Source organism: Macrobrachium nipponense, chromosome 19, assembly GCF_015104395.2.
Source record: "Macrobrachium nipponense isolate FS-2020 chromosome 19, ASM1510439v2, whole genome shotgun sequence".
NCBI classification, from domain to species: Eukaryota; Metazoa; Arthropoda; class Malacostraca; order Decapoda; family Palaemonidae; genus Macrobrachium; species Macrobrachium nipponense.
Window position 1 is genome coordinate 69,479,868 of NC_061088.1, and position 14,362 is coordinate 69,494,229.

The following is a 14,362-nucleotide window of genomic DNA, read 5'->3' on the forward strand; positions in this document are numbered from 1 at the left end:
GTCCGCTGAATAAATCTGTAGTAATTTAATTGAATTTTATGTAAATACCGAGTGAATATATAGCAGTCATGCATCAGTGCGTAGCAGTTTTATAACCCCAGGGTCCCGTCAGAGGAATAGGAGCCGCGTCAGTTTTTCAGTTTTTTATGAGCCTCTTCAGTCCCATTGGCCATAACGTTATGAGGTATTTAGAAGGGAGAGGTTGTGGACTGGGGTTGTTTTTGTAGAGGCATCGAGATGGGAAGATAAAAAAAAAATGTCTTGGGGTGGCTGTTAAACCACGGGAGCAGAAGTAACAAGCTTGATTTGAATAATCGGAAAAATTATTATCAGTATTACTTTTCTACAAGGTTGCGTCTAAGTAGAACCGTCCTTAAATGGACATTGGTGCGTTAGATATGAAGGTGGAGAATTAACAGTATTCTTAGTTCCAGAACACCCGCAGCATTGATTTTTCCCTTAGATTATGATATACAGCTCCTTCCCACCTACTCTCTCATTCCGTAGTCCCGGACGACGACGAAGGGTGTCCCCTCCCCACTTCCTTCCATGTCGTGTGCGTACATGAAGCGTACCCTAAGTGAGCAGTAATTAATCATCGTCAAGAGAGAAGCAGCTCCTGTTTCTCAGTCGCCCGCCCTGGACAACGGTTTGTCCGCCTAATTACCGAACTGGTTGTCTGCAGTCAGGGACTTGGGCGTGATGGTTGCCAAGGGAGGCGCCCTTGAGAGAGAGAGAATGATTACGAATCAATATTATGCGAGTGAATTTATAGAGAGGCGATTTTCTTTTAATTGTCAGGTTTTTTTTTTTAACTTGGCGAAGCGTTTATTTACATTATTAACTAATATAACCGGTATTATTTATGTGATTTATCGAGCGACGACTGTTTTAACTGGCCGAGTTATCGTTTTCCTTGGCGAAGCGTTTATTTACATTCTTTAATATTAGCATAAGTGTAGGATTCAAATTTTTAAAATGTTGAGAAAACCGGAGCGACTTACCTTCTTTGACGAACATGAGCATTCACTCTTTAATACCCCTTTTCCACTCTGTTCTATCCGATATAAAACGAACATACAAATTTTGTACGCGCCTACCTGGAGGTTCGTTGGCGTATTATTCATCCTGTACACCTGCGTGTCAAGTAGCGGGAAGGTAATTAAAAGAAAGAATAGACGAATACAGACATATTGCGCTGCTTTCATTATTTTACCGGGCTCCCCTTTCTGAATGCTGCTGCTGGCCCTACCCCTCCCTCACACATTCCCTTTGTTTTTTTATCCCCGGCAGTCATGATCTTTTGTGTTGCCGAGGTCGGGCAGTTTAAAAGTGTGACTTGGAAACAAATGGGTTGGTAGATTTAACATGGTCCCTTCTCCCTTCACCATAATGAGTCGCTTCAGAAGGAATAAGGCAGTTTCTACGCCAACTTTATTTTATTTATTGTTTACTTAGGCGGTTCTGCTAGAACTATTTTGTATTCTGTTAGTATATTGAAGCTGCCTCTCGTAATATTGCAACTCCTCCTCTTTCATGTTTTTCCCCGCCTCTTAAAGTGAGGATAGTAGCTTCAGTGCAAGATAAAATTCTACACAGATTGTTTTTCAACTAGCAACACTTTCCTTTTACTCGGAAATTATCGACTGCCCTTCGGTACATTAAGCCAGTGAGACACTATTTATGCTTTTCGAGTTTTAGTTTTTGATTTACGAAGATAGTTTTTTCAAGAGAAATTGCCTTCTTTATTTGTGCTGGAAAATTGGCAGTGATCACCGATTCTTCTTCTTCTAGTGACTGGATATTATTACTCAAGTATCATTGTCTCAAAAGTATTTATGATAGACAGGTTTCAAGGGAAATTCCAGAATTATATTAGTCTTCTATTAAGTATTGATTTTGCTATGATGATTTCCGGCTCTGTGTTAATGTTATGATGTATGATGTGGAACAGATTTAAAGAGACTTTTGAAAAAATTATTAAAAGTAATATACGCTCACTGAAAGTATATATATTACTTGAAACGAAGTTTTTGCTGTTTTTACAAACTATAATAATCCGTTTAACAAATACGCTTCGTAAGTCACATGGCCCAACAGACTGTTTTCCTTTGTGTAATAACGTTTTAAAAAAATTTTTGTTTTGTCTTTCCAACCGACTAATAAGACTCGTCTTAATGATTTAAGAAGTTGATAGTTTGAAGAATGTTTGGTGATGAAATGGCATCAGTTACTAGTTTTGTCATTTCTTTTTCCAGTCGTCACTTACCATACCGTATTTTTTTTTATGGACTTGGGTCACGCCCTTTGGTATTACTGCCAAGGTTATTGATTTTTGGTAGAAGCTTTCTTGGATATTGTGTATCTTGCGAAATATTATCGTCAAGGGCTCAGTACGGCGCAGCAAATATTGAAGTATGTCTCTTAAGCAGTCTCTCCTTTGTGAGCTAAGAATGTCTCCATCGTTCCTTTGATGTGTCTCGGCGCGCCATAGTTAAGATTGCTTCATTAGCCGCTTTATGGGAGTAACGTGGAAAGAATCCACGGATATGTGGTGTGGAAACATAATAGCATCGTTGGAGTCCATCTTCACCATTTGTCATGGCGGAAGACTAATGGAATTTCCGTCGTTGTGGTCATTTTGTGGTCCGGGAGTCGCATTGGCAGAGGAATGATAGCTTGATAGGGGTTCTTCTACAAACCCCCCCCCCCCCCCCCCTCTTCCCCCATTCTCTTCTCCCATTCTCTTCTTTCTTGTTGCCACGCCCTGTCACCTTCCCCTTCCCCTTCCCTTTGGTCATTATAAATCCGCTGCTACCTCTTTTTCGTTTCCACGGCAAAAACACGTGCTGTTCATTATTTATGGGTTCCAGTGCATCATCTAACGCCGCGTGACGCAATGGTCTCCTTATAGGTTTTATCTTCTACAAATCTCCAGCTTCACTTCTTTCACTTCTCATTCAAGTAGGTCTCGGCCTTCCAACTCTTTTGGTGCCCACAGGAGCTCAGCCAACGTTGTCATTTGCTTTTCTCCCCTTGGGGTTGTGGGATTGACAAGGGTTGTATACACTGTGAAAATAAGTTAAATTTTTTCTCGTCCGGTCACCAACATCTAAAAAATTGACGCCCGTTCATTCTCTGTCTCTAAACGTTTGTATAATATTGTATGTATATACGTGTACACATTCACACACACACACTATATATATATATATATATATATATATATATATATATATATATATATATATATATATATAATATACACATACATTTGTTATACATCGGCTAATTTAAATACTATGATCACGTTGTCGTACAGTAGCCGGCGGTTAATTAAAGCAGAAAGTTTACCACACCTTTTATTACTTGTCCCCTACTGCCCATCATTTGAGTACTGCTTCGTGATTATGTAAATGACATGCCGTCCTTGTTATAGGATGCTTTGGATTAGAATTCCTCAGGGTTCCTTTTCGTTTGGACTCGATTTTTAAACAAGTGTTTGGCAGTTGGCAAACTTTAATTTGTGAGAAAGTTATAATGTATTAATGTATTCGTTAGAGTTGAGGCGATGAGCCCCGCTGCTGGATGAAAATTTATTGAATATGTTGGCTTTATTCAGCACGAGATATCGGATTTCACAGCCGGGGAGGTACTTGGGGAATGTAAATGAATTACGTTGTATCGGAAGTACATCCAATTAAGTCTTAATTATACAGCAAAGGGTATTTGTTCTTGACAATACAGTCAGTGCTAGAAGTGGTGTCACACGAGTACATTTTCCGGCATCTTGCTGCCAAACTTTAAACTTAATAGTCAATAACCGCTTGATTTACTTCCATTATTTAGACTTTTGTGACAGAAATTATTAAATTTTTTACTGTCGCCATTATAATGAAAAAGCAGGCTTTATTGTACACTAATAGGAAAGTGATATTATTTGCTACTTGGTACACAGTTTGGAGAAAAGATGCTAGATGTCAGAAAATAAGCTCATTCACACTGCCCTAAGGAATTATGGTTCATAACAGCTAAATTTTTTGCAAGTCTTTTAAATCAAGTTTCAGCCTTTTCGGTAAACAGAGTTGGGAGCTACATAAATCTAGTTTTTACAAATATTTCCATGTTACATTGTTTCAGGTACAGGGTATTATTCCTACGCCAATAGCGTGTCCCCCTTAAATTCACCAGGTGGAGTGGGTGAAGGCGGCGGTGATGGTTGCAGTAATACGGTGGGTCGAGGCGGTGGGACCGGCATCCAACTTTACCACTTAGTGAGAGTGCCAGAAGAGAATGCTTCTGGTACCCTGGGTTCATCTCGAGACGGCCGTGATCGCACTTACGGCACTCACAAAGCCATTCCCGAGATCTTCTTGACCCGATTATTGTCCACCAAAGGTACCGTCCAGCAGTTTGTGGACGACTTCTTCCGTACAATATTAAGTGCTAATGATGGTTTAGCACCAGCGGTGAAGTGGCTTTTTGATCTCTTGGATGATGCAGCACGTGCCCATGGCATCAATGATCCTGAAGTGATTCATGCTTGGAAGTCAAATTGCCTCCCGTTAAGGTTCTGGGTGAATTTCATCAAGAATCCCGATTTCATATTTGACATTGGTAAGACACCAACAGCTGACTCATGTCTGTCTGTAATAGCACAGACTTTCATTGACTCATGTTCAACAACTGAACATCGTTTGGGAAAAGACTCACCCTCCAATAAACTACTCTTCGCCAAAGATATTCCACGGTATAGAGCACAGGTAAGATATTTAATTTTAATAATGGATTTGTAAAGTGTCAGATGTGGAAATTTTGTTTTCAAGAAATGTACTTATAACACCTAAAATTGTCATTAAGGTATCAAATGTTTTGATTTATGGTTTACAGGTAGTTTAAAATGTTATTAAACATCACAAGGTTTTCCTTATTCAGGAAACACATTTTTGTATAGCAAAGTAAGTTATAACTTTGTTTTAAATTGATTCATAAATAACTTGCTAATATGTTATTATGAACATTTCCATCACAGGTGAAGAATTTCTACAGTGATGTAGCAACTGCACAGCCTGTAAGTGATCAAGAATTAGGTCAGCATATGCAACAGCTTTCAGCAGCTCATTTGGGACATTTCGATAATTTGGCAGCACTAAAGGAACTGTACATATACGTCACCAAATACCACGAACTGGTAAGTATTCCAGCCAATAAAATTAAGTGTAAAAGCTAATTAATTTCCTTAACTTGTATCTTTAATTCAAGTCTTGAAATTTAATTTATAGCCTCTCCATTTTCTATTTTTTGTTAACCTTCATTTTATTTTATCAATATTTATGAAGAATTTGGGTGTACTTTTGGCCATACTGGCCAAGATCCCCATTCTTTCAACAAATTATATTATGAATGTCTGTAGCGCTACTACTACCACATCCAACTTGAGCCCATTGATCTGCAGCTGAATGTCTTCCAAGTCCACACCCTTGAGACTAATGATCCATTGAAGTGTGTATCCCATCCCACCTTCGATGTATCTGAAAACATAAGCATTTCTAGTGGGATGGATTCAGTGGAACTCCTTCACATGAGGTTACATGTATCTATCCACCTCAAAAGGTCCTCCAGCTCTATGGTTCTAGGCATGCACTGTAAGACCAGCATTGCTTCAGGCACCATTGAAATTAATGCATGCAGAGTCACCTGTGCAGATGAGTCTCCGGAGACAACAGGTGACCTAAGAGCACCTCCCAAAACCAAGCTGGTCATGATGGGACAGGAATTGTGCTGAGATCTCCCCAGCTTTGTTGAGATGTGTCTTCATAGGATGGGCCCCTGCTGCTGCTGCTGCTATGTCAATCAACATACCCAAGCACTTTATTTGCTGTGGGGGGTTGAGTTTTAGACGGATTGAGTTTTGACTTTACCAATTTATCACAGTTCTCAGATTGTGACAAAATGAGACAGCAGAGTACCAAACACAGATAAATCCACCAGTAAAGTAGGCCTTTTGAGACCAGTATAAAACACTTGTGCTGCTTTTGCAGCAGTTGCTAGGCCTAAGAATGGGAGACTGTCCCATTGAAAAACAAAACAGGTACTTTCAAGAGTCTGGATGGATGGCGGTCTGAAAATACTCATCCTTCAGATCTTACAAAAGCATGAAGTCACCTTCTGATTGCAACTGACATTTTGTGAGGTTTCCATGTTGAATAGAGAAACTTATGTTGCTTTTCCTCTAGGAATATGCAACTTTTTAAACCTGGAGAGCAGCATTGATTCTTCAGCACTAATAGCACTAACATTGACAGAACAGAAGATTCCAACAAGTCTGAGAGCAAGCTGGAAACAGGATCAGTATGTGATGTAGTTTAGGTTGCTGATCCTTGGAGGGAAGTCTATAACTGTTCCTTAACCTCTCCAATGTCCACAGACAAGGCAGCCATCCCTGAAGAGTCAACAGGTGGAGTAGATGAGAAGCAGTTAAAAGCATGAACAGCAGATACAACATCACATTCACTAACTGAATCATGCTGGGAAGAGAAAGCCTGTGTGATTATTTGATTGTGATGCTAGCAATCGGCAAATTAAGAAAGGTGTGAACAATGAAAGTTGACCTGGAATGCCTAGGGAAAGCCACATTGATTTTGACAAACTTTTGTGCCAAAGCAAGAGGAGGAAATCCCCCCACCTCAGTACTATGTACAAAACAAGCCAGGCAGGGTTATGGGCAGACATACAAGCAAGTCTATGTGACTAGGTAGGTAAAGAATGAAGAAATGCTGACAGCATATTTCTTTCAGAAGATACCGACAATACCTTCATCCTCGAACCATATCCCTCCCACTGGGAGAAGACCAAAAACACATCCCCAGCAAAAGCCAGAAAGAGCAAAGCTCATGGCCTCTGCTCCCTAAGATAGGGTGATTCAAGCCAGAATCAAGTGTAGCACAGAACTCTTTCATGGAAGGAGAGAGAGAGAGAGAATATGTGAGTTACTTCCCAACAGTACCTTTCAGTGCCCCAGGGGACCTTGAAAGGAGTTTGCTAACTGGATAACTTTTGCCACCTAAACTTTTTTCTATTTAGAAATAGAAACTATAAATGAATGCTCATGTGCAAATTTATGCACACACACATTGGAAGTATTGGACAAAACAGGCACCACCTGAAGAGTCCTAACAGCCTTTTGTACATATACAGATTATCACAGTACCCAGCGGTATTGTATATTGGCAACCAATTCTTCTGTGTATCTTGGCCGAGGTATGAACATTAGAAGAGACCACCTTCATGTAACGGGAGGAAATGGAGGGACACTGGTCCACAAGCACTCTGTGAGAACCCAGTGTCGACCATATTAATGGCAGGGACTAACAATAGGCATACACACCCACTGATGATCAAGAAATGCTTCTGCCAATCTCAAAAGAAGGGACTGTCTGTAAGAAAGTTCCCATAGATATTGAACAGATATTGATACTTAGGAGGAAGAGCTAGATGATAAGGAGAAGGAAGAAAAATGTGTTTGCCTTTCTTCACCTTACCCTATCCAAGAGCCTCTCTCAGTTGCAGTAAAAGACTATAGAGACAGGAAATAGTGTTGGAAGAGTATGGCTTGTGGTGCTCCTATTGCAGGCAAGACAACTGCCATAGGACACTTATGTGTTGTCGTGGTAGAAATACAAGCAAAAGTATTAAACTAAAACTAAAGTCGGTCAGTACCTCTTAAGAGATTTGGTGGCATTAAAAGTAGCGTAATCCTCTTCAAAGAAACTTCCTTCTGCTGCTGTTGAGCCATATAAACACTGAGAAGAAATCAGCTAGTGTATTTCTCACAGGACCACCTGCATTCTAGTGAATGTAGAACAAGAAAATTACTTAGTTTCATTTTTCTTGTTTGTAAATTCATATTAAAAACTAAAAATTCCAGAAATTAAATAGAAAAACCATCAACTTTGCCAACACTGAATATTATTTTCAAATTACCTTATCCTTCATTCATCCCTTGAAGTTCCATCCATGAGCTCTCTGCTTTTGTCCAGTCATTCTTTAACCATCAGGTTTGCCATTATCTACCTGTTAAATCTTCGATTCCCCTCTCAGGATTACAGATCTCTTGTACAATCTTTTAAACTAATTCTCTAATTTACATTACTTGCTATTGTTAGTCTTCGGCAGCTGTAGTTGCTGTAGTTAGTCTCTCATTGCTGTAATGATTGTCATAGTAGAAAATCTTTTTTTACCTAATGCCGCCTCTTTTCCTTATGCAATTCCATCCGGTTGTCTTCGTACTTGGTTGTATGACCATAATCTGCTCCTTTCATTTGGTTCTGCTGTACAGCCGGCTTCTTCTTGTCTTCCTTTCCACATCCTAGTTCTTTGGTACTTTGGGCTTTGTCGTCTCCGTATTTATTTTTTCTGTTGTCTGCCATTTCCTGCACGATCTTCTTTTCCGTCTGGCCTTGTTTTCGTTAACACTCCAGTTATGTAAGAGGGAAGCTGTTGTACAAGTATGCTTGGCAATTATATTCTTGATGCCTCACCTTGCTCTGTTACCTCTTTCGTTTTTTGGGTTCCTAGTTGCGTATATATACTTGTCCAACCTTCGTTTCAGCATATCTCTCTTAAAAGTTTTTCTCCAGTTTTAAAATCTTGTAATGCTCCAGATTTTTTTTCAAATAGAAATTTGGTTTTCCCTCAAAATTCCTATCTTCTTATAATCTATTTTAGTTTTAGAATTTTAAGGTTTTTTTATTGTGCTTGCAACTAGGAAGGATGCCAAGCCCACATTAAGCTACAGGAGATTGATTTGTTTGTTTCTTCAATTGCCCCTTTTTCTTCTAATCCTCTTCCATTTTCCTTTGCAGATTTTGGAGTCGCTGGATGCTGATACTTATTGCCGAAAGTTGAGTCTGGCGCACCGTTTACAGTCAATCGGATACATCTTGGAGTCATACAGCCATGCAGGTCCCCTGGCGCCAATGCCTCCCCTTCAACTCGCTGGTCAGCTGTCAGAATTATGAAGGGACGCTACACCCTCCCCGCCATGTCAAGGAACTCTGACCAGTCCTCTCCTGTAGTTCCTCATCCTGGAAAAATAAAAGGCGAGGGAGTGGAAAGTTACGCTTGACAGATAATGTATATAAAACTTATAATGGAGAGTCAGCTTGATTTTTTTTAATTTTACATGGCGAGTGTAAGTGCTCTTCCATTGTGCAATAAAGCAAGTGACAAAGTGAATGATATCGCATTTCATGTGCGATTATGCATGACATACTAGTTGAATGTTGAGTTTTTTTCGAAATTGCAAAGAAAAACTTGCGTTAGAGATACTGAATTTTTAAAGTCTAATGAACTTATCACGGTGATGTGTGTATATAGTACAGTATATACATATATATAAAAGTGAAAACGCAGTGTTATTTGACACTTTAGACAATTAAGACTTCTTTGCCTTTGTATTGGCAAACTGAATGTGATACTTTGAATTTTCATATTTATGTGTTAGTCGCTGTGGTCTAGTAATAGTGCCTAAGGATACAATGTTCCTTCTTCTTACTCTCTCACACATACTCATCAGTGCTTAACAAATCACATTTCCACGTGTTGCTTTAGTTATTTACCCAAACTCTTACTGGCCATGTGCATCCTCCTATATGGAGATTCATTTTGATAACCACCAATGATGGGGTTATTGTATTTATCCATTTGTACTACTCTTGTTAGTATTTTTTTTTTCTTTCTCGGATGACTTGCGGATTAATTTTTGAGCGATGCCTCCAAAACTGCTTGGTGCTATGCCATTTTCAAGTTAATAAAGTAACTTAGAAGAAAGGACATGAAATTTAAGTTTCAAAATGACCTTACGGTGTGAAAAATTCTATTCAAGGGAGAATGGGAGTGTGTACTTCGTCCAGGCGTCTGCATTAATTTATTTCGACATTGCATGGCTAAATTTTCATGAGCACATACTGCACAACCAACACAGTGTTAGAGATTATAAAATTATTACTAGTAGTGTTAAATTGCCAGGAATCCGTTTCCTTCGTGACTTGAATGCAATCTCATTTCTCCTCGAGTAAGTTAATCCAGAGCCTGAGAATCACACTAATCCTTTCCTATATTGCTCTCCATTTCCATCCACTGTCACCCTGTCCACTAGTCTCCTTTATTTATATAATATATAGGTTCTGTATATATCAAATTTGATACTTGACAATTTTATGTCCTAACAACAACAACAACAGCCCCCTCCCCTTTTGTCTTGGATATATATTTATATATATTTTCTTTCATTAGGATTTTATAAATGCAATTTTTGGAGGATGTGATAAACTTTATAGGATCAAAATGCTTTTTATATGAATGGCAAACGATTCAAAAGGTATGTGTAATTTTGAAGAACAAACATTGGAGCCATATTTTCCAGTTTACAACGGTTTTATTTGAGAATGAGTTTTATTCACTTCGTTACTATAAACTTGGTTTTTTATTTACAAGTTTACTCAGTGGAGATTTTTTTTTACTTGTATCGACTTGACAATTTAGTTGTCTGTGACACATGTTTGTTTTTCTTTGAATCTTGTTACGTAGTGGCTCTTACTTTTTACCCTTCCCCTTAAGTGGTCTAGTAAAAGTGTATGTGCTATGCAAAGTCACCTGCTTTAGTAAGATGATATTATTAAAAGGTTAAAAACTAAGATGAATTTTGGGGACATTGTAAATTTGTACAGAGAACTTTTGTTAATGTAAAGTATTTTTGTAAATGTGTGTATGAGGGCATTGTGTAAAATCTTGCAACTTTACTACCAATAAAGTGAGTGCCAAGAAAATCAAATGAGTTGTATTAATAACAAATAACCTTTGACCATTATAAAAAAAATTACATCAGTAACAAATGGACTTCGACAAACGCGAAAACGACAAAAATCGGTACGTTACTAAAGGACTTTTGCATCCAAAAATCACGCTCCTACATTGGCAAAATGAAGACTTAGGAAATTAAAAAGACATTATAGTCTTATTCAAACAAAACTTTATACGAAGACTTGAGAATGGTTGTGGCAATAAATGTTCATTTTTCCGACCAAGTAAATAAACGTTAATAGTATTTAATTTTATGAAACATTTTAATGGCAAATTGATGGCGTGTGTGTGTCCTGACTGGTAATGCACATCACACAGCTCATGCGAAATTAATGAACCTCACCCTGTGAGGCTACAAAAGTAGATCTAGTCTTCGATTTCAATGATAGTCAACGACACACTCGCATTTGAATTATAATAGAAATCCTTTTGCCGAATAGAATGGTTAAGAAACATGCCTGATAGTGATTAGGAAAAAAAATGCTGTAAATGCTCTCGCCAACTTGGAAAATGATAACCCTTTAGCGTTTAAACTCTATGAAATCACTCGACATCCGATAGGGATGAAAACTAAGGAATACAGACTGGGTAAACTGAAGGCTTTAAATTTCACAGGGAACATAATCTTAAAAAGGAACATTTTATCAGCGAACTGATAAAATGGGAAGTTTATAGAGAAGATTGTTTAGATCCTCAACACCAAACACTGTTCAGGAATTATACATCACAAAATTTCTAAAACATTCGGTACATTTCTTGGTATCTGGTAAAATCACAAAAATGTTACGGTAACGTTACGCCAGGATCTCCTAAAAATGTTCAAAAATTTCTTATAGCCTAGTTTACCAAGTGAATACCTGTATTTCTTCGAGGTAGCTAATTCGTCCAGAACTTCTATCAAAGTAATCTAGTAAAAGCCGCAGATTTATTTTCAACTTTGAACAAAGAATAAATATACATATGTACGTACTGTATTTAAGTCGAATTGAAGCTGCAAATATCTTGGGAACACCAGTAACACTCATTTATTAAGGGAAAAACAGTAAATGACTTATGATTCTCAAGAGAAACGCGTATTGTCATAAAACCTAGTAACAAAACTGCAATTCTTGTGAAATGTATCGTTATCAAAACAAAACACATCGGGTTCGTGTCGTGTACAACCACGTAAAATTTTTAACATACTGACAGAATTTCGCAATGATTATATGTTAATAATTGGTATGACAGGTTACAACACGAGAATCGGTATACTTGGGAAGTGAACCCAGGAGGTCGCACACAATTTTACCCCCGCCCAGTCGCTATGAGGAACTTTTTGAATGAATCTGTGACAATTAAAGAATTTAAAAAAAAAAAGTATTTGGGAAGACCACCTGTTATCTAAACGACTACATTTTTGAAAAAGCCCGATGCATGAATTGTTTGCGAATTAAATGCACAAAAGAACCACTAGTACAATTACATGCTGCAAACTTCGAAGCTCAATAAACGAAAGTTTGAGGTTAATATTTTTCTTAATATAGGCATAATTATATCATATATATATATATATATATATATATATATATATATATATATATATATATATATATATATATATATATATATATATATATATATATATGATTATGTATATATTTGTTAATGATCCCGTCAATGAAAAGTAGAAGAAAATTTCACCTGAATATTAAAAGAAGATAAGACTCTAAACTGTTATAATTGCCATCTGAAGATGACCTTATAATAAAAGTCGAAAGTCTTAGCATCATATACTTTTGATTTGAGGGAGTTTCACGTAATACACACACACACACATACATATATATATAATATATATATACTATATATATATATATATATATATATATATATATATATATATATATGTGTGTGTGTGTGTGTGTGCATATATACATACATACACACACACACACACATATATATATTATATATATATATATATATATATATATATATATATATATATATATATATATATATATATATATATATATATATATATATATATATATATATATATATATATATATATATATATATATATATATATATATATATATATAATAACTACTACACATATCTCTGCTAATTATCCGAAAACAGGACCCCATTCTAAGCCGGAATTATCACAGTATCTCTTAGTCGGAACCCGAGATGGCATCCATCAGCTCAACATTTCCTATGCGGCTCTAATGGTGTGTAAATCCCGTAGATTTTGTCCAGGTGTGCCTTGGGAGTCCGTGTGTTAGCTAACGATCCCAGGAAATTCAGTGATGGTGTAACAAGGTGTCAATATGAGATCTATGCGTCCCTACTTTAAAAGCCTGTGCCTCATCGTTTCCCTCTTATTTCTTGGAGATATAAAAATATATATCGATACAGAACTTGGGGAAAATTTTATAATATTCAACTAGAAAAATAACAGCGTAATTGGCTGGCAATAAAATGTTTGAAGATTTCGTAACGAGTACATTACGGTAAGCGAAAGACTGAAAAGATTAAACGTGCTCACTTGCTTTCCACGACATACTTGAATCTAAAACGAATTCAATAATAAAATAATTACAAAGAAAAAGGTAAAAGGACTAAATAATCAAATGAACGCAAGGTTCAAATCTCACAATTAATCGTTTGAAAACCGAGCAGACTTGACCTATTTTAGGGGTCAGAGTAAAATTATGCGGAAGGGGAATAACATGGGGGAGGGGGGGGGGGTATATTCCACTTAAATCTTTGCGACCTTGTTACGAGATATAAAATAAAAACGGAAATGCAAATACTTAAATATAACGGAATGAAATGACTGAACCGACACTACCATTCCAAGACTTACTGACTGAAGCATACAATATTATACAAACTATTATGCATACCGTGAAAGTGACGGTAATGTAAGAGAGGGTCGAGAAGGCATGTCCAGATCGTAGGAAAGACACGGACCAAATCTTTACAATGGGGCCGGCATATGGCAGTTCAGATTTTTCTTAACGCAACTGTTAAGCGTGATAAAACATACGTACAAGGGTATAAGAAGAGCAAATTAACTTCGTTAATTTAATGCTGTGAACCTTTCCTAACCTTCATTCGGCATGCTTATGAAGGGGCCAGTGGTAAACAAGGCCAGCAGGCTGAACAACGACAAGTCTCTATAGGCTTCATTAACCTTATTCTATCATTGTCATACGAATAACTCGCTCGCTGCGCATCAATTATGGATTCTGATCACTTAAACGTTCGACATCATAGAAATGATAAAAAGTGTTTTCGTAAAACATACATAAGAAATTTTAATCGTATAAGGACAAGTGAAGTGAATTAAAGGGAAGTTAAAGAAAAAAAAAACAGGACGAGGATGGAAGATTTAAAACTTAGTTTAAAGAGGCCATTATTCACAGTTTGGAAAAAAAACTTAAGCTCTAAGGACTATTTTAAATAATGACTTATTAAAAAATAAATAAACTGCAGTCTGCAGTAT

The 14,362-nt window shown here is 37.1% G+C and overlaps 1 protein-coding gene across 1 annotated transcript in view; it reads left to right on the plus strand.

Annotated features, from left to right (window-relative positions):
- Window positions 1–10,834, plus strand: part of LOC135218106 (plexin-B-like) — a 535,564-nt gene extending 524,730 nt beyond the window's left edge. Inside the window, exons 19-21 of the mRNA XM_064254254.1 lie at window positions 4,141–4,763; window positions 5,033–5,191; window positions 8,865–10,834. Coding sequence (XP_064110324.1) covers window positions 4,141–4,763; window positions 5,033–5,191; window positions 8,865–9,020 — 938 coding nt within the window. The 3' untranslated portion in view covers window positions 9,021–10,834. The remainder of the gene's footprint in view (window positions 1–4,140; window positions 4,764–5,032; window positions 5,192–8,864) is intronic.
- Window positions 10,835–14,362: the final 3,528 nt, after the last annotated feature.